The sequence below is a fragment of the Aquarana catesbeiana genome, linkage group LG10, assembly GCF_042186555.1.
Source record: "Aquarana catesbeiana isolate 2022-GZ linkage group LG10, ASM4218655v1, whole genome shotgun sequence".
NCBI lineage: Eukaryota > Metazoa > Chordata > Amphibia > Anura > Ranidae > Aquarana > Aquarana catesbeiana.
Genome location: NC_133333.1, coordinates 127,645,345 through 127,671,865, shown reverse-complemented (window position 1 = coordinate 127,671,865; position 26,521 = coordinate 127,645,345). Strand labels below are relative to the sequence as shown.

General features: G+C 41.9%; 1 protein-coding gene across 2 annotated transcripts in view; it reads right to left on the bottom strand.

Moving 5' to 3' along the window:
- Positions 1-26,521, bottom strand: part of ZSWIM9 (zinc finger SWIM-type containing 9) — a 67,104-nt gene that overhangs the window by 12,944 nt on the left and 27,639 nt on the right. For both annotated transcript variants that reach the window (XM_073602592.1, XM_073602593.1), the window contains 3 exons: positions 25,208-26,360; positions 12,052-12,260; positions 1,770-2,877 (listed from right to left, as the gene is read on the bottom strand). In XM_073602592.1, coding sequence (XP_073458693.1) covers positions 1,770-2,877; positions 12,052-12,260; positions 25,208-26,360 — 2,470 coding nt within the window. The remainder of the gene's footprint in view (positions 1-1,769; positions 2,878-12,051; positions 12,261-25,207; positions 26,361-26,521) is intronic.

Below are 26,521 nucleotides of genomic sequence, written 5' to 3'. Positions count from 1 at the left end.
TAAAGTGACGCAGTGCCGAATCACAAAAAACGCTCTGGTCTTTGGCCAGCCAAATGGTCCGGGGCTGAAGTGGTTAAACCTCATTAAATTTTATACTTTTTATACGGAATCACACTATGTTGCCATTTTTGTTCTCCTCTCTTAGACCATGTATGTGAACATATGGAAGAATCTATCCATTTTTCTATATGAAAATACCTTCCATGGAGACTACTACCCTAATGACCCTTTGAGGACTTGGCTTATTCATCAAAGGTCTCCAGATCTGATGTTTCCAACTTTGGCATTTGCTAATACAAGCTTGTTTGACTCATAGGACGTACGTCCTTTTGAGTTCAAACCATCTGGTAAGCCTTCATCCTATTGGTGGCGGATTACTCACCTTCACATATTGTCTCATCATCTATCCACCGTTTGATATTTAAATGATGTTATGAACACTTGGCGTATGTCCCTTTTAAGGGTCATTTGGTTTCACCACGTTTTTGGTTTTTCAATTCACTCATGGACTTTGTTTATTCATCTTTTTTACTTTGAATTTGTTCATGAAAAATCACTGTGTATCCATTCAATTAGAGTTCCACATTGTTTGTATTGATCATTGTGAGGCCCATTAGTTGGACTTCGTTCACTTGAAGTTTTAGCATTGCACTTTTACCTCTATTACCATTATTGCAATTGTCTATTTGCCGTGTTACCTGCTGTGCTTTATTTTAGGGCGTAGTGTGGTATTATATTTGTACTTTTTCACATTGAGCCAACTATCGTGCTAAGAAAAGGAAGGTAAACCTTATTTTTTTTTTGGATAGAATGAAGAGGGAGGTGAACACCTGTAAGATATTTTTATTGCGGTCTGTGCCCTTGTTAAGATTAATCCACACCATTTGTCCCATTTACCTTTCTTATCGAAAGAAATCCCAAATTTTGGAGTCGTTTCCAGAATAGGAGGGGTTCTCTCTCACTTTCTGTTTTGGCTATGGAACAGGAAGTTACACTTTAAGCTTGCACTCTCTAGTAATGTGTAATTGACCTCATAAGCCAGCAATAAAAGTGGACATCATGTTTAGTTATAGGGACAAGAGAAAACCAAAAGTGTGTGCTGACAGTGGTAGTAAACTTCGCTTTGTGACTTTTACCTACAGCCAAGCTTATAATAAAGCTTACCTGTAGGTAAAATGAACATCTCCTAAACCTGCTTAGTTTATGAGATATTCGCTTGTTTGGCAGCTGGTGACCTCACCGGCGCATGTGCTCTGAAGGAATGGCACACTCATGCCATTTCTTCAGAGCTCCGTGCTGTGGCTGTGACTCCCACGTGCATGTGCGGGAGTGATGTCATTGTGGCTCGGCCATCTCAAAAGGCTGGAGCACGTGAACCTGGAAGGAAGATCGGGTGAAAATAGTACACGTCAGCTTTGTTTCAAAGTAGTCCTTTCATAATGTGCTAGCATTATCTTACAGGAGGACTGGACAGAAAACAAAGGTGGTGTTTTAAAAGGTGCTATAGCATATGTGCTTCCAGTAACAGAAATGAAAAAGGCCATTCAAACTCAGTAGGCAGTTGTAAATCAATCTGCATAAGTGATGGATTAATGGCTGTTTTAAATTTTGTCTTTTATATTTGCCTGGGGTGAAAAAAAAAAAAAAAAAAAAAAAAAGAAGAAAAACCTGTACAACTTGAGTACTAGCTGAATAGTCATTTCCAGAGTTTCAGGATAAGCAGACTTCTAGTAAGATGAAAGTATGTAGAACTATTAGTATTAATTTACCTGCTGATTTGATGTAGGCGAAGAGGCAGACTTTTCATAATCACAGAATGACGTGATGTCAGCATTTTGAAGGTGTAGCCCATCAGCTGAGCTCTTCACCGTGCTGCCAAGTACAGAACACAGGCATTGATACAATGAGGGCATAAAGCCCACTTCGGCTTTGAGCTTTGCATGATTCGCAGAAACCAAATCATATAAATGTCTCTCTGACTCTTCAGTCCTGTTATCCTTCTTTACCCACATTTTTCTGCGGGGGTGCCATGTGTCGGAGTAATATTTAAACACCTCTGCTGGACAAATGGGCTTCAGATCATTCAGATATCGGTCATAGACTTTAACTGAACATGTCTGAGAAATGATATGAAGGAAGTTCTTGATCTGGGCCTCAGACCTTGCATCCAGGTGGGATATACGACTGTACAAGAGATTTAAAACCGCCTGCATACAGTATCTCACATGGGCATGGGGTAAACGGCTTTCCAGGTTAATTGGCTCTAGTATATCCGGGTTAATGGTTAAATGTTTTACCTTTTTACTTAATGTGGGAATTATCTCACAAAGCAAACCTGTAAGGAAGGGAATGATGTTGTCGACCTGTTTTTTTGCAATGCAGTAAGCACACGGGGTCCATCCTTCTCCCTTCACCTCACAAAAAATGGTATACAAGTCAAAACTTTGGCTGAAGTCCGTAAACACATCAATGAATAGATTTTCGGGGTGATTCTGAGCCCGATCTCTCATAGCAGAGGTCATCAGAAAGATTTTCTTCACATGCAATTTATCCTCCACAAACACTAGCTTGACTTTTGCATCTGGGTCTGAAAAGAAAAGGGACTGCAGCTCCGCGAGAACTTGTGTCCGGTCTTCAAATGCACCAGAGCGGAAGCGGAGAAGCCTTTTTAAATCGCTTGGTTCCAGAAATTTCTTTGATATATTGTTTGCCACCTGTGCTGGTAATCCTACAACAGACGAAGGCTTAAACTTCTTCTCGGGAGGAGCATCACAGGGATCTTCTGTGACGTGGATATGATCTGGGGTGCACTGTGTGACAATAAGTTTGTCTCTCTGGGGACTTAGTGACAGCTCAACAAATGCTGGACAATTCTTCCTAAGAAAAAAAAAAAAAAGAAAAAAAAATTCTTTAATAAATACCTTTAAAATGTAACAGGGTTAAAATAGGGATAAAATGGTAAAACCCTAATGAAAGAGAACCTATTACCTATACACAATAAAAAAAAAAAAATAAAACAAAAATAAATTCAACTCCTTTCTATACTTCAGCCTTATTACTTACATGTCTGATACTCATTGACTTCCTGTTCTTTCTAGATTTCCCTACATAGTTAAGTGGCCTGACATTTCTAGCCCTACTCACAGCATACACAAGCCATTCCTATGCACCTCTCATCCAACATAAACCAATCCTAGTCTTCTTCATGGATGATGAAGTGATGTTACTTTCTCCTTCTCTAGATGAGGCATGATACCATGTCACTTTCTATTCAGTTCTTGCTGAGAAGGCCCTTATGTGGAAGTATAATCCACACCACTCACATTTCTCATGCATCACCCACTGTACTGTGTTGAGGGTTGTAAATGACCAGATGGCCTCCGAAGTTACAACTACCAACTTCTAATCTCGGTTATCTGCTTGTACACTATGCTTAACACTGGCTCTGTGCTGCCACTCTCTGTTTTTCATCCCCTGCTTGACAGAGGGGGTTCTGTCTAGTCTCATGGATATTAACTCTTTCCAGCCTTGGGGTATGTGGAGGTCAGTCAGTAGTCACTGGTGCACAATGACTAGCCTTGAACCCCAAAGGTGCAAAGTTTAAAACACTGCTCGAAATGCTCCCTAGGGTTCCTCTAGGGGTTGCTAGAGGCTCCTTGAGCTGTGGCTGATTGACTTCACATCTGATGACATCTGCATAATTACAGGGCTAACACTACCTTGCAGATTCTTTTAAGTTGTCTGAAAGGACATAATTCTGATCACCACTATAAAGGGGCATTTTTCCCACTGACCACCAATGTAAGGGGCATTCTTCCCATCAACCACCAATGTAAGCATTGCATTCTTCCAACTGACTATCAGTGAAAGAGCCATTTTTACCACTTACCCCCAGTTAATTTGTTTTAGCAAGAGTTCCCCAAGACCCAAAAATTATTTGAAGGGTTCCTCTGGGGTAAAAAAGGTTGAGGAAGGCTGGCCTAGTGTAACAATGTTGCTCCTCTATAGATACAGTGCAATAAGTAAGCGTTGTCACCCTAGGACAGAAAATTTGTTACTTGTTGGATCACCGGGTGAAGATAACATTTAAAAATAAAAAAAAAAGGTAAAGGAAACAGCAATATTTTACATTTTCATTTTGGGTTTATACTGCTTGAACCACTTGCTGACCCCGGCTTTTTCTGACATTCGTTGTTTAGAAGTAAAAATCTGTATTTTTTTTTTGCTAGAAAATCACTTTGAACCCCCAAATATTATATTTTTTTTTATCAGAGACCCTAGAGAATAAAATGGCGGGCATTGCAATATTTTATGTCACACTGTATTTGTGCAGTGGTCTTTCAAACGCAATTTTTTGGGAAAAAAAATACACTTTAATGAATGAATTTAAAAAAAGAAAAAAAAAAACATTAAAGTTAGCCAATTGTTTTGTAGAATGTAAAAGATGATGTTATGCCAAGTAAATAGATACCCAACATGTCACACTTTAAAATTGTGCATGCTCGTGGAATGGCAACAAACTGCGGTACTTAAAAATCTCCATAGGCGTCACGTTAATATTTTTTACAGGTTACCTTTTTAGAGTTAGAGGAGGTCTCGTGCTAGAATTATTGTTCAGGCCCTAATGATCATGGTGATACCTCACATGTGGTTTGAATACCATTTACAAATGCGGGCGCGACTTATGTATGCGTTCGCTTCTGCGCGCGAGCTTGGAGGTATGGGACGCTTTAATTTTTTTTTTTTTGATCACCATTTATCCAATTACAAGGAACGTAAACATCCTTTGTAATAGAAATAAGCATGACAGGTCATCTTTATTATGAGATCTGGGGTAATAAAAAAAAAAAACCCAGATCTTTCATTTACCTTTAAAAGCAAAATACATTTTGCCTGACTAAAAGGGAGTAAAGGGGAAAAAAAATAAAAAATCCCTGGTTTATGCCAAAGAGGCAGACGTGTGATGTCAGACGTCACTCCGGTCCTCCAAAAACATAGAGCCTCTTGCCCTCACTTGGCTTCCTGCCTAGCCATCGGCCAGACCGGCTTCAGTAAGCTCGGAAACCAATGGGGGGGTAATGTAATTTAATGTTGGAAGGCTCAAAAAAATATACAGAGTTTATGGGTTTCTGACGTGGATTATACAAAAATAACTTTTTTTTTTTTTTAAACTGGTCACATGACTACCAGAGCACCAACAGGCTCCGTGTGGACCAGGCCATGGATTCAAGACACTACAGTGACTTGTGAATGACATATCACATGTAGCAAATATGCTCCAGTCGAATATCTCATATGGACTTACAAAGTACTGCATCACATGACCAACAATAAAAAGGAGGGGGGGGGGATACAGGAATTTTGACTGACTGGTACATTCCTTATCATGGAATACAGTACAGGACTTGTAATCCTAGACTATGGGTTATATGCAGGCTGCCTTCAGGTGATTGGAAACTGGCAAAAATCTGTTAAGGCAGCCCCTAGAATGCACTCATATGGGACTCCATTTTTCTAGCAAGCAGTAAGGAGTGATCAAGACACAAAGGGAAGGGGCTTGTGCCCTGTACTGTACTCCAAGATAAAGAATTTACAGGCAAGTTAAAAATCCTATTATCTTAGTTGTACAGCACAGGGATTGTATTCAAAGACCATGGGACATCCCGCAAGCTGTAAACTGAGGGATAGGAAACACAGCAAACAGAACTGCCAACGGGCCTACTAAGAAAAAGACAGAAAACAAAAACAAAAAAAACCAACAGGTAAAGAACTTGAAAATACTCAGAACTCATCAGCCTGGTAGAGCTTGGAGAACATGTAAAACATGTAAAAATATGGCCATGTGGCAGCTTCTAAAATCTCAGATACAGGTGCTTGATGCTGAAAAGCCCAAAATTCACGAACGGCTCTGGTGGATAGAGCTGTCATGGGGAAGGAAAGAACCCTTTCCTTAAAGGCGTAGGTGCTGGACATAAAGTTGTCTGATCCACCTGGAAGCAGGATCTCCTTTACAAGACCCTCCAGGCAGCACAAAGAAGGACTCAGGCTCCAAGTAGAACCTGACAGCCTTAACCAAATCCAGGAAGTGCAAGGTCATTTCCTCGTGATGTTTTGGAGCAGGTCAGAGGGAGAGGAGGTCAACGTCCTCACTGAGGTGGACAGAAGAGACCACCTTCAAAAATCAGGAGGGTTTTAGTCTAAAAGCAGCCTTGTTCCTAGGCAAAATGAGGAAAGGCTCTTTACAAGAAAGAGCTGCAAACTCAGAAACATGCCTAAACGGACGTAATGGCAACCAGGAAGGTAACCTTAGATGTGAGGTCTTCCAAAGAAATTTCTCTAATTGGCTCATAAGGGGTTTCCTGAAAGAATAAGTATCAGGTTTAGATCCCAAGGTGACATAAGAGGTAGAAGAAAAGTTTTGATAAAAGGATTGCGAGGCAAGAGGCTTCTGGGAGGAGAATGGATGAGGCAGGAACCGATCCCTTGAGGGTAATCAAGACCAAAAACTGGTCAAGACCAGACTGAAGAATGACCAAAATATGAGTAAGGCTCAGTTCACACTAGTGTGAATGGGCTGCTCTGCCACACGAAACGCACAAAAAAGGTGCATGCGCCTTTTTAAAAATGCGGCCGAAGGTTCCCGCACCTGCGATCATGCTGAGATGCATGGGGCTGCCATTTTGAATGAATGGCAGCCCCAGGCATCTCACAAGAGCAGTGCGATTTGGTTGTGGGAATCAACAAGAACACACAGTGCGGGCTAGTGAGAACCTAGCCTAATAGAGCATTTCCTAGGATTCAGCCATCTGTCTTTGTACCAGGCAAATTAAGCCCTCCATGTAAATGCTCGATTTCCTTGCTCTGGGTAAGATTTGAATAACCGATTCAGAAAAATCCCTATCCTGTACAACTTGGGCTTCAAAAGCCATGCAACTGGGAAGCAGAGTGAAACAGGGGGCCTTTGACCAGTAAGTCTAGTCTGTTTGGAAGAGGACAGGGCTTTTCAACCAGATATCCGAGTATATCTTTGTACCACTTTCTTCTAGGTCAATTTGGTGCAATGAGAAGTACCGGAAAGCCTTTTAACTATCTTGTGCAATAGTTAAGAAAATATCTTCTTTGGAAGGAGGCCATAATACAATAATACATCATTCAAACTGGTTCATCTATTGCTGTATGTTTTATTAAAACATTAGAGTGCTCTTGGAGTATTTATTTTTGTCTAACGGAGGAGGAGAGAAGGAAGAGTGCATTATTTACCTAAGGAGGGAAACCTCTTGCTGTTGTGGTGGGGATTCCCTGCATTAACGGAAAGGTGTTATACATCAGGCGCGCTTAGAACCTCTTATAACGTGGAAGTCTTTGGAGGGGTGAGCGCATTTGTTTTTTCTGTGTGAGGACACGTGGTGAATCTAACAGGAGTGACATTGAGCGTCACAAGCATTTTTATATGTATTGTTGCAAGATACTGGGAAGAATCACCATTATGGTTATTTTTATTATTCATTCACTGTTTATAGTGTTCAGTTGCTTAGTATATTTATAGGGTGAATTTCACTACGTGGTCACTTTGTTTTTCACATTGTCATATTTTTCTAAAACTGGTACAACCACTCCTTGTACCTGAAATTGGTGCAAGGTGGTCATTAAATCTGCCTTCTTTTGGTTTGAAGCTGGCAGATTGGAATGCAAAAAGCGAGGTGGGGGCAGAAATAGAAACTATTTTGCATCCCTTTGAAAAGACAGATTGGGCAGAGAATTCCATGATATTTCAGATCTATACTGGCTCAAATGCCAACAGATGCCCCAAGGAGTGGGGGTGTCCCTTCATTGTGAGGAAAGCTTCAGGGCAGGCTTGTTGAAAAACTCTTTCGCTGAGCAGAAAGTAGTAGCTGTAGGAGTAAGACTTTTTCTTGCAGGGTAGGAGCATCTTTTCCCATCCTTGATGAATTTCTCAAGGGGATTCCCCAAATAGTTGTTCACAAAAGCATTGCATAGAAGATGCTGCTTACAAGCAGGTTCAGAAGACCAAAATTTTTTGACCACAAAATCCTGCACAGAGATCAGGGACATTTTAGAGCAGGGGATGGAAATTTTTGAGGGTGGAGGTCTACCTGAACGACATTTGAGAGATCAAAGATAACCAGGACAGGTCGCCCCCCCCCCCCCTTTTTTTTTTTTTTTTTTTTTTAGAAATTAACTAGCAAAGCCCAAATAAAAAGCAAGGATGGCACGAAGAAAACTATAATCAAATGGCATTGTAAAAATATAAAGCAAACCTGCCTTAAAGCCGAACTCAATCTTTTGACATACTTCACATAGTTTGTTTGGGCCAGCTTGGCCCAAATGAATTATGTCCCTCACGAACATGTGAGGCTGCTGGATATGCGGCATAAACTGCCAATCAATTAGTGACAAACTAGGCATTCACTTTCGTTCACAAATTATTTTTCCTGCCTGGAGTGTAATCTCAACTAATTTAAGGCCTGGCTGTCTGCTCTGAGTTCTAGCCTGACTGACTGGGTTGAGTTGGGCAGTATCAGGGGGTCAGTAATATGTAGGGCTGCCTACAGAGGGCAGTAGTATATAGGGCCGAATAAAGGAGTCAACAATTTTTTTTAGGGAAAATTATAGGGGGTCAGTAGGTCAGAAGACAGACCCTACTTAACCATGGTCCTCAGTCCTGTCCTGCTGATCCCTCAAAGAAGAGGATGGGGGTTAGCAGAGCAGGAAAGCGACGGTGACACACTGCTGTTTGCTCTTCCGGTTAGCAACAGTCTGGCAAATAGATATGGCAGTAACTTCAAGATGCAGGGCTGAACCTGCAAGAGCAAAAAAAGGTATTTAGGATGACTGTCATCCATCTCAGGTGCCTTCATGGGCATTTTTGTTTCTTTCATCTGGAGGAGGGGAGGAGAGGGTTTTCGAAGGTAAGCACACCCTCCTGGCTGAGCTAAGGGCAGATAGATTCCAGGAAGTAAATGCTACATGCATTTTCTTGTAAAAAAAAAAAAATGCTACATGAATCATCTGCCTATATCAAGGATTGCAATGCCTTGAAATGCTGGGGGGGTTTCAAAGTGATTTCTCAACAAAATAAAGCATGGAGACACAAATAAATGGGCAAGTTTACATTGAACATTAAAAATGAATTTTGTCAGTTTGTCGTGCTCAGATACAGTTTAGTTCCCCTTTTAAGCCTGTAATCCGCCATTGTTCAGTAAGGGGATCCCCACCAGGGTACTCACGGAATAAAGTAATATAGTGCAACATGGCTGGGATTTAGCATGCACGATCTAAAAGCCGATATATACCAGGTGCTGACAATGTTCCTGCGGTTGTTTCTCAGTAGAAGATGGCAGCAGGAGTGCAGAAATGAGATGTGTAGATTTTCAGCAGAAAAGGCAGGCAAAACACGTCAGCCAGAAGGCGTGACGCAGCTACCGCTACCTCATCCTCTTGCGACTAAGGCCAGAAAGGAGAAAACCCGAATATAGAGAAATATTATAGTAAAACACGTTTAGGATCTATTATCTGGAACCCACCGAATCACAGAACGGTAGATGAGGAAACGCACTGTTTGACAAAAATAGTTTTAAAGACATGGGATGTAGTATATAAACAGTTAGATAAGATTTATAATTCTCCCCTGATAGAATTAAAGGAGAATGAGTATTTTGCACCAGGGAAAAGAGATATAGGTGGGAACTGGATAAAAAAAGATAAAGTACAGCTTAGAGAAATACTTAAAAAAGGGAAAATTGTCACAATTACTGAATTGAAACAAAACACTGACACATGGGTGATAGATGAATGGAGGTACATGCAATTAGACCGCTTCGTGAAAAATTTACCTCAACCGATAAGATCCGGAGAAAATTTGACAGCATTAGAAAAATTATGTTGTTCGGAAAAAACAAAAAACACAATATCTAAGTTATATAAATTAATATTGAAAGAAGAAGAAGCAGAGGTACCCACATTCATCAAAAAATGGGAAAAGGAATTGGGAACACAAAAAGACACGAGCACGATTAATAAAATGTTATTTTTGGCCCATAGCTCAGCGGCGGATATAAAAACGGCCGAGATGAATTATAAATGTATGGCAAGGTGGTACGCAACGCCAGATAGGATAAGTAAATTCCAACAGGGGAAATCGGCAGAGTGTTGGCGGGGCTGTGGAGGGATGGGTACTATGGCTCACTTATGGTGGAATTGCCCGGTAATTAAAAAATATTGGAAAAAATCTTGAGCTCGATAAAGGAGATTACAAAAATTGAGGTGAAGGAGGATCCGTGGGTGGTTCTCTTCCATGGCATAGAAGGGAGTGTGAAACAATATAAAACATCTCTGGTCCCACATCTTTTAAACGCAGCAAAAAGATTAATCCCCAAAAATTGGTGGGGAAAAGAAAGTCCGGAGATGTGGGACTGGATAAATGCCGTGGAGGAGACCCACACCATGGAGCAGTTTTCTTTGTACAAAGAGGAAAAGAGAGAAGTAGACAAATGGAAATGTTGGAAGGAGTTTAAAAAAACATGGAGTTATGCAGAAAAAATCAGGATTTAACTACCTACCAAATAGATCATAGGCATTGCACAAGGGTTAGGGGGGAGACGGGAGGGAGACGGGAGGGAGACGGGAGGGAGACGGGAGGGAGACGGGAGGGAGACGGGAGGGAGACGGGAGGGAGACGGGAGGGAGACGGGAGGGAGACGGGAGGGAGACGGGAGGGAGACGGGAGGGAGGGGGGGTTATATATATATATGTATATGGTTTCTTTTTTTTTTACTTAGATATGTGAAACAGAGAGATTTATAAATAAAGATAACATTTTAGAGAAGGGGAACTAAGGGCTGAGCCTCATTAGGTGAGGTTAGGTTTTATATAATTATTTTCTTGTAAACCCCTGTTGTGTCCTTCCGTTGAAAACAAAATAGATACGCCACAGTGATGAAGAGATGAGAAGAGACATATATGAGCGAGAAAGCTGAATTAGTCTCTCTAGGAATTTTCTGAAGTGGCAAAAAAAAAAAAAAAAAAAAAAAAAAAAAACAGAAAGGAGAAAACCCACTAAATTTAAAACTGAGAAACCCTAGAGACATAATGGCAGGGGGTATCATAAAAACATGAACAAGTCTCAAATCCTCTGCTTGTAAAACTGCATTGTGTTCTATACCCCAAGGATTGTGATATTAAAAGGCACGGCCCAGTGCTAATACAGAGGAAACCACATTTTCTCTTATGCACAACTCTGGACCTACGAGAGATCCAGACTTCCCTGTTACATTGGGCACACCCCAGAGGGGGGCCTGGGAACATTAGTATTGGAACACAGTCCTGGAGCTGTATAGTACCCCGTGGCTAACTACACACTGACCTTTGTGCCAGGGTGAGCACCTTACATAAAATACAGTCACCATAACATTAAAGGCCGGCCATACACGCAATGGAGTTTGGGTATGGTCCCCAAGGTATACAGCCAGGGTTATCAATCCAATAGGCAGTTAGTTCTTAAAAGAAGTGTCAGAGAAAATTAAATGGTTTAAACAAGAAAAATCTTCTCCAAAAGGAGAACATGTTCATCACCCAAGCACACTAGCAAAAAACTGAAGTTTCACTGAGTGGGCAGGTTTAAGGAAAGCATTCTAGGGGCGGCTCAAGAAAGTTTTTTGCCAGTGTTCAGTCACCTGAAGGTAGCGTGCATATATCCCATGGTCTATGAATACAAGTCCACTGACCTGTACGAATAAGCTAATGTATTTATGAATATTCTGATGCACTGATATAATATAGCATTCATTTAATAACATACACTATACATACTGTACAATGCATATTGTTACACTCCATGACATCGCCTGCTCAGATGAGCACAATTTTGCTTTTCACATCAAAAGCATGAAATATTAAAGTAGAATGCAGTGGTGTACAAATAATGTAGAATTTTTACTTTGGACTCCTGTCTGACACGGCCGATATCTCATTTATGTCATTTCAGCTATGAGGATATTATGACATATCATACCAACTGTAGTTTTGTCATACCAACTGCAGGAAAGTTGTGCCCAGCTGTATTTCAAGATTTCTGCAATGTCTTGAATGTTAGGTTCTTGATTGCTGCTCTCCTCTATGACTGAAGATGATGAACGCAGAATGTACTTTTCTTTACTCCATTCTGGCAGGAAATTGCAAAAGTCATCCCAGCTCTGAAACTCCCTGCCATTTAATGGCATATTTGCAACGTCTTCATAATCCTGCGAAAAAAAAAAAAAAAAAAAAAAAATCAGAATTCACTTGCTGCCCCAAAAAAACGGGTACTTAGATAAGATGACCTTTGAGTTAAAGTGGTTTGTAAAGACAGAAGGTTTTCTCTTACCCTACTCTATGCAGGAAGGTAAAAAAAAAACCTTCTGTATGCAGTTCCCCCGAGCCCCCCCCACAAATACATACCTGAGCCCGATCTCAATCCAGTCCAGAACCAAAGTCTGCTGTCACAGAGCAGGTCCAGGCTTTGTAGGGATCCTGACAAAGTCGGGATCTGCTCAGAAGTCTGACTGGCAGCTGGCTCTGCTTCTCAGGACTCCATTGAGAGGCTGAGCTAGCTGCTCCTGCCCCCTCCACAGCCCAGAGCTTCAGTGAGTGCTGGAGGGGCGGGGCAGGGTAGAGCAGAGAGTCGGTGACTGTGCTCAAAGCAGACACAAAAACAGAGATCAGCACTCTCCGATTGCCCAGTTCTCAATGTAGAGCTAGTGGGGGACAGCTTCAGCACTGGATCAATGCTGCAGCCACATAAACAAGTATAATTTTTTTTTTTTTTTTTTTAAATCTTCACTCTCCTGCAAAACTTCTGTCTGAACACAAATAAATGCCTTAAAGTGGCTGTAAAGGCAGAGCAGCAACTCTCTCTTCTCCCTCTCTCATCACTGGACACAGCTATGAGAAGAGAGTGGAGGGCATGGCCAAGCTGTGCTGTGTCAATGGACAAATAGAGCCTGGCTTGGGATTGAGCATGCACAAGTGCCTTGCTATAGGGACACTCAAAAGGGGGAAGGGGGAAAGGAGCCAGGAGTACCAGTGGGGGGGACGACACACTCACAAAACCCCAGGATCGGGGCTGCTGTTTGCAAAACCTTTTACGACCATTTTAATGGAATAAGTCTTATTGAGCAGCTGCTAGATACTGGTCGTATCAGAACAATGTCTATTTGAGACAGTAGTCACTGTGTTGTGCCTCCACCCCTCCCTCTGCTAAGCCATTCACAAAGCACAGCTGCATTGTCATCACAGGACTGTGCTTTGTTAATGGCTAAGCAGAGGGAGGGGCGGAGGCACAACACAGTGACTACTGTCTGTAATAGCCAATGTCCTGAGTACAGAAGGGAACTAGAAGCGAGGCTGCCACTGAATGTTCCAGCTGCTGCTTAGTAAAGCTTTAATTCAGCAAGACATTATAGTGTTCAAAATAAGTTAATAGTAAACGGTTAAAAAAAAATAAATATATAGCAATCACCTTGCATAGAGTTGGGTTTAAACACAAAAAAACAAAGAAAAAAAAAAAAAAAAAAAAAAAAGGAGAGGACAAAAGACTAGTCACTGGTATTACACGTGGTCCCCCTGCAGCTGATATTTTTCCCATTACGAACTGTATTGTGACTAAAAACTGACAAATAGGAGGATTGCTAGACCAAATGCAAAAAGTCTGAATTGCTTTAATTATTTATAGCAAGATCACAAAACAGCCAAAATGTTTCAAGGGCCAAACTATCCCCTCTTCATCAGAGATTAAGATGAAGTCAGAATTTAAAGTGTTACTAACCCAGTACCCTGCATTTACTATATCTGGTCTCTCACAGTACACAGAACATGGAAATGAAATTATTTTAGTAAATATAAACTGCTAAATACCTTTTCTCATCAGCAGTATGTAGTGGTCTTGTGACTTCTAACAGTGTCTGGTTAAAGCTTTTAGGAGGAGTTTCCATTCTCCCGATTGTCCTATGAGGCTGCAGGTCCCTGACCCTCTGTCTGGACAGTGATGATCAAAGGCACTATCCCAAGGAAAAAAAACTCTAGCAATACACACCAAACTGAGCATGTGCAGCTTGCCCCCAAGGCTCTGTTCTATCAGGAGATGGATCGGGACTGTGAAAGAGGGGGAGGTTTACAGAAGACAGGATCAAATAGCCTTTTTACAAAATGCAGAGGCGTAACCCCTTAGGTTCCACAGTGAGTATAACAAGCGTGCTTTACTGCATATATAGACATATTTTATGGTTGTGGGTTTAGTAACACTTTAAGTGGACTCAATAACAGACTCTGCTAAACGGATCTGTAATGAAGTTACATCTTGGATTAATGAGAGAAGATCAGTGAGCATGTGTTAATGTGTTTGGCTAGAAACATTCTATAATAATTGCACCGGCAATCTATGAATCATGGGTGCAATGCTTTGCAGACTCCACTAAACCAAAAAACTGTTTTCACTTTAAAGCGATTTTTAAAAAAAAAAACAAGACTTTACAAACATGTTATGTTATACTTACCTGCTCAGTCGCAATGGATTTGCACAGAGCAGCCCAGATCCTGTTCTCGGGTCCCTCCCTCCTGTCGAGTGCCCCCACAGCAAGCAGCTTGCTATAAGGGCACCCGAGCTGAGCTGCAGCACTACGTGTCCATTCAGACACTGAGCTGCCGTTCGGCCCCACCCCCTCTCTCTCCCGATTGGCTGACTTTAACAACCATGGGAGCCAATGGCGCTGCTGTTGTGTCTCAGCCAATCAGGAGAGAAAGTCAGGGAAGGCAGAGGGACTCGTGGACAGAGGGGGCCCTGGTAAGTATTAGGGTGTGCTGGGGAGGCTGCTACACACAGAAGGCTTTTTTCTTAAAATGCATAGAATGCATGAAGATAAAAAAACCTTCTGCCTTTACAAATCCTTTAAGTCCTTATAGAAAATTATATTATAAAAGAGTACCCCGCGCTGCCAAAATAAGTGGTAGCCGCTAACACAACAGATAATTTTGCCAATTGTAAAGATAACTAAGTGTAGCGCTAAAGTGTTTAAAAATTGGCTGAACCAAACTTAACAAAACATGTATGTATATCACAAATGACAATAAATTAGTTGATATGTGACCCTATAACATAGTAATTAATACAATGTGTAAAAATAAATAAATGAATAAATCACAAAATTCCACACATATAAATAACTGAAAATTAAATATTGCAAAAAAGGGATTGTGAAAAAAGAAAAAATACAAATAGATGTGTCCGTGAAAAAATGAACAATCCGCAGTGTTGATTGAATAGAAGGAAAGTTCTAAATCACCACTTAAACATCCAATCCAATATTTAAACAGAAGTGGGGCTGGGAACACCAGTGCAGCAAAACCTCCACCAAGACAGATGTAAACTTACCAAATAGTTTGAACTCAAAAGAACATGCTTTGTGTTATCAACCGACAACCAGGGCGTAGTATTAGGAATCCTCTCTGACTGTGAACCAAATACGTCCCAAAACGCATGAACAATCCGTCTCCATATGTAGGTGATTGCACATCAAGCAATGTCAAATGTCAATTGATAGGACAGGAGAAATGCAGAGAAAAGCGCCACATAGCATAATTACATATGAACTCTTAAAATTTATTAATATAAAAAACACTCACATTTAGGACGTGTTAACAAGCGCTTGTATAAAATAATGGCGTCAGTGGAGTCCTACCGACGCGTTTCGTCTCATTACATTTCCTCTGGGGTGTCCCTCCACTGCAGCCCAACTTACTTATAAAAAAAATGTGACTCCAACAACGAGAATCCAGCTCACGCCGTGTCACGGACAAATTTGGTACTTACTTCCGGTCCATCCAAAATGGCGGACCGGCGCGCGTTCCATGACTGAATATGCTGCCGAGGCGTGCGTTCCAAACATTGTTGTGAACGTGGCACTCGTATTAAAGAACGTACAAGCCTCACATCCTATGAATGGAGTGACGAACACAAGTGGGCGTGATGCCATGTCATCACGCATCTAGCTAGATTAACCTGAAATTGGGCATCAAGGAAAAGAGAAACCTAAAACGCATGTCAAAATACATGTTGCTATCACATAAATGACGCTGCATAGCAAAACTAAATGCAGAACGTCTCATTGTAAGCAGACTAGAGCTAATAATAGAGCTAATTAGATGGAAATTGAATATTATGTAACTGTAATATGTAGAAATGCCAAAAATCCCTGTAAAAGCCCATTACAAACCAAAAATAAAAATTATGGGAAAAAAAAAAAAACTCCAACTTAATAAAAACAAATGAAGACAACTCATGTTGATGATTAATAATGATAATGTCTGTATAACTGGTGGATGATATCTGTATTGTTACCAAAATATCTAGTTACCATGATGGAATGGATTTCTTAATGGATAATAACAAAAGAAAAAATAATGAAAAAAGGGAAAAATAAATAGAAAAATTAAGACACACGTCCCAGATGGATTCTCTTAAAGGGACCATTAAAAATTAAGACACACATCCGAGATGGGTTCTCTTAAAGGGACCATTACCAACAATGATGATAATCATAAGATCTGAAAAAACAAAATTATATTGTATTGTTGTTTATATTAACCACCAAGGTCAATAGATATTTTAAATATGTATGTATGTAAGGTTGAATGTACATTGACTGGAAGGGCACCTAAGATTGATTAATGAAGGCTTAATGTCCCGCTCAGTGTTCGTTCCAAAGGGGGTGTGGGACTGCAATTCGTAGATCCAGAAGGTCTCTAGACGAGAGACAGCTCTGGTCATAGCACCTCCTCTCCAAGGTGGAATGTACCTATCTATAGCAATGAATTGTGATTCCCTGGGGTCACTATTGTGAAATTCTTTGTAGTGTCTAGGGACGGTATGCTTGGAGTCCCTGCCCTTTATTAACGCAATATGTTCGCCGACTCTCGTGGAAAACATCCTGATTGTACGGCCCACATATTGCTTACTACAAGAGCAAGTAATCAGGCACACCACATATTTTGTACTGCATGTACAAAAATGTTTGATGGTGTACTTCTTGTTGGTGACCGTAGATCGAAATTCTACTGTTTTGCGTCTTCCCAATGAATTGTGTTGACATTTTTTACAAGGAAAAAACCCACAAGATTATGAAAAAAAGAACGAACGAACTGGTGGGTTAATAATGTTGGGTGCTATACGACTTTGTAGGGATGGTGCTCTCCTAAAGATGATCTTGGCCTGTTCTGGTAATGTAGTACTAAGAATGTTGTCATTCTTGAGAACGTCCCAATGTTTCTTTATGATTGTTTGGATTTGTTTATGTTGTATTGAGAAGGAGGTCAACATGGAGTTTTTGTTTGAGGGTACTTGCCTGTGTCAAAAATGTGTCGGTATCAGTACAATTCCTGCAGAGCCTTAAAAACTGGCTGCGCGAAATTGAATGTAACCAGGACCTGTGATGGCTGCTATCAGTAGGGATAAAACCATTACGGTCCGTAGGCTTAAAATGGGTTTGGAATTTAAACGGTTTATCAACATTTTTTAATACTAAACCTAAGAAGTGAATCTTGTCCCTACTTGCCTCATATGTCAAAAAAATACCCCTATCATTTGAATTGAGATGATCAAAAAATAATTTCAAAGAATCCATCGTGCCACTCCATTGGTGGAGGATGTCGTCAATGTACCTGGCCCACAGAATTAATGATGGAACCCTGTGGGCATAAACGACATCCTCCTCCCACTTGGCCATAAACAGATTTGGAAGGCTTGGAGCAAATTTGACTCCCATTGCTACACCTCACTGTTGAAGGTAGTAGCGTTGGTTAAACCAAAAGTAACTGTGTTTAGTAGCAAATTCCAAAAGCTCTATGAGATACGTACATTGAAAAGGGGCCACGATCACGATCTAGAAAATGTCGAACAGCTTCAATACCCTTTTCTTGTGGGATGCATGTATACAAAGATGCCACATCAGCGGTGGCCATGATGTAATTGTCCTGTATTTCAATATTTTTTAAGAGTCCGATAGTGGAACTAGTATCCTTAAGATAAGATGGTGTCTGTCTAACTAAAGGCTGTAGATAAAAATGTATATACCGGCCTATCCGTGATGTGACTGAGTTAAAGCCACTCACGATAGGCCGTCCGGGGGGGTGCAATAGACTTTTGTGAATTTTAGGTAAATAATAAAATGGTGGGAATTCTTGGCGCGGTGGGAACTAAAAGCGCTCTCTCTTTCTTGTTTAGAATATTAAGATCGTATTAAGATCGTAACCCTTTGTGACAAGCTCTTGAAGTTGTCTCTTATACATATTAGTAGGGTTATTGGGAAGTTCCTTATACGTATCTGGTTCTTTGAGAATTCGACACATCCCCATTTCATACTGACTTTTGGCTAAAATGACTATGCCACCACCCTTATCCGCTGGGCGTAGAACTAAATCTAAGTCTTTCTGTTCACACAAAGACTTGAGTCCGGCGTGTGAAAATGGATGGTGGCAAATACGTTTCTCAGGGAGTTTGGCAAGCTCTTTAAGGACCAAGTTCCTGAAGATCTTAACTGCTGGAGCTACCGGAACTGGGGGAATGAAAAGAGACGGGTTAGATAGCCCGGAATGCACGGTTCCTGAGGTGGCAGCTTGATAATTAGTTCTGTATGGATTAGATTTAAGATATCGCTGAATGTTAATTTTGCGTATGTATTTAAGCACATCAATGAAGGTGCTAAATTTGTCTAACTTTTTGGGTGGGGCGTATTTAAGGCCCTTGTCTAAAACTGAAAGTTCCTCCTGAGTGAGTACTTTAGTACTTAAATGAAAAACAACCTGGCCTGTTAAACTCTTCTTCTCTTTTCTCCTCTGTACTCTCCTTCCCCCTCGACACCCTCTCTTGGGTCTGGGCCTTACTTTCTTGCGTGTGGGTCCTCGTGAAAAACCTGGCTAGATGCGTGACAACATAGCGTTACACCTACTTGTGTTCGTCACTCCATTCATAGGATTTGACACTCGTACATTCTTTAATACGAGCTTCATGTTCACAACAATGTTTGGAACGCACACACCTCGGCAGCATATCGAGACGTGGAACGCACGCCGGTCCGCCATTTTGGATGAACCAGAAGTAACTACCAAATTTGTCCATGACACGGCGTGAGCTGGATTCTCATTATTGGGGTCACATTTCTTTTATAAGTTGGGCTGCAGTGGAAGGACACCCCAGACGGAGTGTAATGAGACGAAACGTGTCGGTAGGACTCCACTGCAGCTATTATTTTATACAAGTGTTTGTTAACACGCCCTAAATGTGAGTGTGTTTTTTATATTAATACATTTTAACAGTTCATACGGAATTATGCTATGTGGCTCTTTTCTTTGCATTTCTCCTATCCTATCAATTGAAATTTGACATCACTCGATGTGCAATCACCTACATATGGAGACTGATTGTTCATGCTTTTTGGGATGTATTTGGTTCACAGTCAGAGAGGATTCCTAATACTACGTCCTGGTTGTCGGTTGATAACACAAAGCATGTTTGACTAATAGAACGTATGTTATTTTGAGTTCAAACTATTTGGTAAGCTTACATCTGTCTTGGTGGAGGTTTGGCTGCACTGGTGTTCCCAGCCCCCCTCCTGTTTAAATATCGGATTGTATGTTTAAGTGGTGATTTAGAACTTTCCTTCTATTCAATCAACACTGCGGATTGTTCATTTTTTCACAGACACATCTACTTGTATTTTTTCTTTTTTCACAATCCCTTTTTTGCAATATTTAATTTTCAGTTATTTATATGTGTGGAATTTTGTGATTTATTCATTTATTTATTTTTACACATTGTATTAATTACTATGTTAAAGGGTCACATATCAACTAATTTATGGTCATTTGTGATATACATACATGTTTTGTTAAGTTTGGTTCAGACAATTTTTAAACACTTTAGCGCTATACTTAGTTACCTTTACAATTAGCAAGTCCTTATAGAAAGACTGAATATACAGAACTTCCATTAGAGCATGATATTAACAGATTAGGTTTTACATTTTGGGGCACCCATAACTATGATCTAATTTATTTATTTTTTTAATTCACAATTTTAAAGTAGACCCCCAACCTGCCAGGTTTGTCAAAAGGTTTTTGAAAAAGGAGGAGTGAACCTCTGAAACACGTCACCACCACCCCCAGCACAGCCCCCCACTTCTCACAGACACAAAGGGGTTGCCACGAGGTAGACTGCTCTTGTGCAGAACACAGAGGTTTGGCGGGCTGACAGCTGTCATGATCTTATCTCCCTGATGCCAGCTAGAGGTTCACTTAGTCTCTGCATTGCGTGTCTGTGTGTGCCACACTAAGCATGGACAACAGAAAGAGGAGAAGAGAATTGTCTGAGGACTTGAGAACCAAAATTGTGGAAAAATATCAACAATCTCAAGGTTACAAGTTCATCTCCAGAGATCTAGATTTGCCTTTGTCCACAGTGCGCAACATTATCAAGAAGTTTGCAACCCATGGCACTGTAGCTAATCTCTCTGGGCGTGGACGGAAGAGGAAAATTGATGAAAGGTTGCAACGCAGGATAGTCCGGATAGTGGATAAGCAGCCCCAAACAAGTGCCAATAAAATTCAAGCTGTCCTGCAGGCTCAGGGAGCATCAGTGTCAGCGCAAACTATCCGTCGACATTTAAATGTAACGCTATGGCAGGAGATCCAGGAGGACCCCACTGCTGACACAGAGACATAAAAAAGCAAGACTACAGTTTGCCAAAATACTTCTGGCAAAATGTCTTGTGGACAGATGAGACCAAGATAGAGCTTTTTGGTAAAGCACATCATTCTGTTTACCGAAAACGGAATGAGGCCTACAAAGAAAAGAACACAGTACCTACATGAAATATGGCGGAGGTTCAATGATGTTTTGGGGTTGTTTTGCTGCCTCTGGCACTAGGTGCCTTGAATGTGTGCAAGGCATCATGAAATCTGAGGATTACCAAAGGATTTTGAGTAGCACTGTAGAGCCCAGTGTCAGAAAGCTGGGTTTGCATCCAAGATCTTGGGTCTTCCAGCAGGACAATGACCCCAAACATACGTCAAAAAGCTCCCAGAAATGGATGGCAACAAAGCGCTGGAGAGTTCTAAAGTGGGCAGCAATGAGTCCAGATCTAAATTCCATTGAACACCTGTGGAGAGATCTTAAAATTGCTGTTGGGAAAAGGCGCCCTTCCAATAAGAGAGACCTGGAGCAGTTTGCAAAGGAAGAGTGGTCCAAAATTCCGGGTGAGAGGTGTAAGAAGCTTATTGATGGTCATAGGAAAGGGTGTGCAACCAAATATTAGGTTAAGGGTGCCAAGAATTTTGACCAGCCCGTTTTTGGAGTTTTGTATGACATTATGTCCTTTTTTGTTTTGTTCCAATACACACAAAGGGAATAAACATGTGTATAGCAAAACGTGTTACTGCAATACTTTTCTGTGAGAAATACTTGATTTTCTGGAAAAATTTCTGGGGTGCCAACAATTTCGGCCATGACTAAGTAGTATTAAAAGAGGAGCACCAGTGAATTTTGTGTTTATTAAAAGTCAACAGCTACAAAAACTGTAGCTGCTGACTTAATAAACAGACACTCAACTATATACAGTGGGGACGGAAAGTATTCAGACCCCCTTAAATTTTTCACTTTGTTATATTGCAGCCATTTCTGCCTTAGAATTAAAGCCAAAAAGTTCTATCTTGGTCTCATCAGACCAGAGAATCTTATTTCTTACCATCTTGGAGTCCTTCAGGTGTTTTTTTTTTAGCAAACTCCATGCGGGCTTTCAGGTGTCTTGCACTGAGGAGAGGCTTCCGTTGGACTCTGCCATAAAGCTCCGACTGGTGGAGGGCTGCAGTGATGGTTGACTTTCTACAACTTTCTCCCATCTGCATCTCTGGAGCTCAGCCACAGTAATCTTTGGGTTCTTTTTTTACCTCTCTCACCAAGGCTCTTCTCCCCCGATAGCTCAGTTTGGCCGGACAGCCAGCTCTAGAAAGGGTTCTGGTCGTACCAAACGTCTTCCATTTAAGGATTATGGAGGCCACTGTGCTCTTAGGAACCTTAAGTGCAGCAGAAATTTTTTTGTAACCTTGGCCAGATCTGTGCCTTGCCACAATTCTGTCTCTGAGCTCTTCAGGCAGTTCCTTTGACCTCAAGATTCTCATTTGCTCTGACATGCACTGTGAGCTGTAAGGTCTTATATATAGACAGGTGTGTGGCTTTCCTAATCAAGTCCAATCAGTATAATCAAACACAGCTGGGCTCAAATGAAGGTGTAGAACCATCTCAGGCCGGGTTCACACTAGTGCGACAAACGCTCCAACATTGGGAGCTCATGTCGCATGAGGTGTGAAAATCAATGTTTCCCTATGGGAGCCGTCTTAACTGGTCCGACATAAGTCAGTCCGACTTTGAAAATGCTCCCTGTACTACTTTGGTCCGACTTTGATCCTACTTCAGCCCACTGACTATCATTGAAGTCGGATCAAAGTCGGATTGCTGTCTTGCATGATCCGACTTTGGCATGCGACTTGTGCTCTGATGATCTTGAGGGGGAACTCTGCGCCAAATTTTAAATAAAAAACCGGCATGGGTTCTCCCTCCGACAGCATACCAGGCCCTTCGGTCTGATATGGATTTTAAGGGGAACCCCCCCTACACCGAAAAAATGGTGTGGGGGTCCCCCCAAAATCCATACCAGACCCTTATCCGAGCACGCAGCCTGGCCGGTCAGGAAAAGGGGTGGGGACGAGCGAGCGCCCCCTCCTCCTGAATCGTAGCAGGCCGCATGCCCCCAATATGGGGGGGGGTGTGCTTTGGGACAGGGGGGCGCCCTGTGGCCCCCCACCCCAAAGCACCTTGTCCCCATGTTGATGAGGACAAGGGCCTCTTCCCGACAACCCTGGCCGTCGGGGGTCTGCGATTGGGGGGCTTATCGGAATCTGGGAGCCCCTTTAATAATGGGCTCCCCAGATCCTGGCCCCCCACCCTATGTGAATGAGTATGGGGTACATCGTACCCCTACCCACTCACCTTGGGAAAAAAGTGTCAATAAAAAAAAAAAAAAACAAACACTCTAGACAGGTTTTTAAAGTAATTTATTAGGCAGCTCCGGGGGTCTTCTTCCAACTTCTCCACGCTCTCTGGTTCTTCTCCGCGATCTCCGGTATCTTCTGCTCTTTTGCTAGCGGTGGCCCGGTCTTCTCCGTCACCTTCTTCCCTCCGGTCTTCTTCCAATGTTGACACGACACTTCCTCCCACTGTAATGTGGTGCGCAACTACTTAGGTGTCACCCGGTGATCCCGTCCCCTCTTGACGTCATCGCCCGGGGCATGACGGGACGGTGACGTCATAAGGGGCGGAGTCACCGGATGACATCAGCCGGTGACCACGCCCCATGCCTATATAAGTCGTTGTGCACCGCATTACAGAGAAAGCGTCATGTCAACATCGGAAGAAGACGACGGAGAAGACCGGGCGGAGGAGCACGGCAGAAGATACCGGAGAGCGGGAGAAGAACCGGAGAGCGCGGAGAAGAGGGAAGAGACCCCCAAAGTCGGAAGAACCACCCCGGAGCTGCCTATTACTTTAAAAACCTGTCTAGTGTGTTTTATTGACACTTTTTTCCTTGGTGAATGGGTAGGGATACGTTGTACCCCATACTCATTCACATAGGGTGGAGGGCCGGGATCTGGGGGCCCCCTTGTGAAAGGGGGCTCCCGGATTCCGATAAGCCCCCCGCCAGCAGACCCCGACAACCAACGGCCAGGGTTGTCGGGAAGAGACCCTTGTCCTCATCAACATGGGGACAAGGTGCTTTGGAGTGGGGGGCCGCAGGGCACCCCCCCGCCTCAAAGCACCCACCCACCCATGTTGAGGGCATGCATGGTACGGTTCGGGGGGGCTCGCCCGTCCACACCCTTTCCTGACCGGCCTGTGTGCTCGGATAAGGGTCTGGTATGGATTTTGGGGGACCCCACGCCGTTTTTTCGGCGTAGGGGGTTGCCCTTAAAATCCATATCAGACCGAAGGGCCTGGTATGCTCCTGGAGGTGGAACCCATGCCGGTTTTTTATTTAAAATTTGGAGTGGAGTGGAGTTCCCTCTCAATATTCATACCAAACACAGTGCCTGGTATTGGCGGGGATCCAAGTCGGATCCCCATTCATTGAAAGTCGGGCGCATGTTGGCTTCAAGTCGTAGGGCAAAGTCGGATCCAAAGTAGGATGGCTGTCCTGTCGCACCAGTGTAAACCCGGCCTCAAGGTTGATCAGAAGAAATGGACAGCACCTGAATTAAATATGAGTGTCACAGCAAAGGGTGTGAACACTTAAGACCATGTGATATTTCAGTTTTTCTTTTTTAATAAATCTGCAAAAATGTCAACAATTCTGTGTTTTTCTGCCAATATGGGGTGCTGTGTGTACATTAATGAGGAAAAAAATTAACTTAAATGAGAGAAAAAAAAAAAAATTATATGTATATCTATATCTATATCTATATATATATATATATATATATATATATATATATATATATATATATATATATATATATATATATATATATATATATATATACACACACACACACACACACACATATGTATTAGTATAAAATATTTTTTTCTCCTTTTCCCACCCCCTTGAGGGCGTGGCTCTTTTTGACACACAATTTTCAATGCCAGCATTTCCTATAAAAGCGCTTGCCCATGGTGTACGAAACTAGCCAAGCTCTGAGGAAGGGGGTGCGCCCCCGAATCGCGTCAGCTGTACCCCGTGTTCTGTGCATGTCCATGCATTGTTTTTATTGCTTTTTTTCAGTTGCATTTTGTGAGTACCCACTTTAATATAAAACATTTTTATTATTAAATTATCTTTGGTAATGCACTAGGTGTGCGCGCCTTCCATTTCTGTTTTTCTTGTTGTCTCAGAAGACTGCAGGGAGGGGGGGGAGGAAAACCTTCGCTCGGATCGCCTAGGTGATCTGAGCGGAAGTGGGAGTGGGTACCTGTCTAATCTAGGTGCCCCCCACCCCCCAGCAAAATAAGAGCCTTTTAGCGAAGAGGGGGCCTTAAAGCAGAACCTCCGCTTTTGGGTTGAGCTCCACTTTAAGTCCTAAAGTTAGCAGTAAACAAGAGCTAAAATATTACCTTATTAGGCACAGCAGAAGTAATTAACTCCGTGCTTACACCATCTTGCTCCTGGGTGTTCAGTATGCTTGTAGTATCCGTTGGACAGGTAGAAGTGCTTTCATCCATCATGCATGTATTGCTTGATTCTGAAGGCTCCTGATCGTGAGCCTGATCTTCAGTGAGTATGGCATGCAGGCATTGGCTTAAAGAAGGCATTGTTCCCAAATGTGTCCTTAATTCTTGGTGAAAGAATTTAACAAAATCGCAAATCGAGTTTTCTGCATCAATTGTTTGGCTGTCCTTCCCAGACCATGAATTCCAACATGGATGAAAGTTGTCCAAATAGTACTGAAACACTTCATCAGGACAGGCAGATTTCAAGTCATTAAGGTACTGTGTGTAGGTGTCAGTTGAGGAAGCTTGAGCAAGGTTGGCAAGCAAGTTTTTAATCTGAGACTGCTCCATTTGACTTAAGAAGGAAATTTTACGAAACATGAATTCAAACACAAAAGGTAAGCAATGCTTTATTACAACATTGGGAAACAGAGCCTGTGTATCCGAATAGTTTTGAATGTCTGGGCTCAGTGTCAAACACTTTAACTGCGTGTTCAAATTAGGGTGAACTTGTAAAAGAGAAAGCAGAATAAACTGTAAGGGGTCTGTGGAGTTTTTCCTGGTAATACAATGAGCACAGACTCTCCAGGCGAAATTCTCATCTTGACACAAGGCAGAATACAAAGCATATTCCTGATTTAGACTTGGAAGGTGAGCAATAAAGAGGCTTTCTGAAAAATTCTGGAGCAAACTCTGCATCCCAGTTGTCATCAAGAAGATATTTCTCATAGTAAACTTTTCATCGGCATAAGCCAATTTCACCTTTGCACCAGGATCGGTATTAAAAAGGGATTCCAGTTCATCCAGAAATTGGGATTCCCTGCCAAATGGGAAGTGTAAACGTAAAAGCTTTGTCAGATCTGTTCTGTCCATGAATTTATCCGAAATATCAAAAAACAACATTGCTGGGGCTTCCACAAAGGATTCAGGTTTTCTTGTAAAACGAGATGGAAGGTCTATCTCTGAATCGTGACTATGATGGAGGTCAGCCTTCGTGATTATTAGTTTGTCCATTTCTGGACCCAGTCGTAGCTGAATAGAAGCTGGGCAGCGCTTCCTGTTAGAGGGACATAACAGAAATTATATTGATGCAACTTAAAAAAAATATATATATAATAATTCAAACCCCACTGCACCCTTAACTTGAACCAAAAGAGAAAATGCTAGAGAATTTTATAAAAGCTAAATTTTACAAACATAAGTGTCTTTTCCATGCAG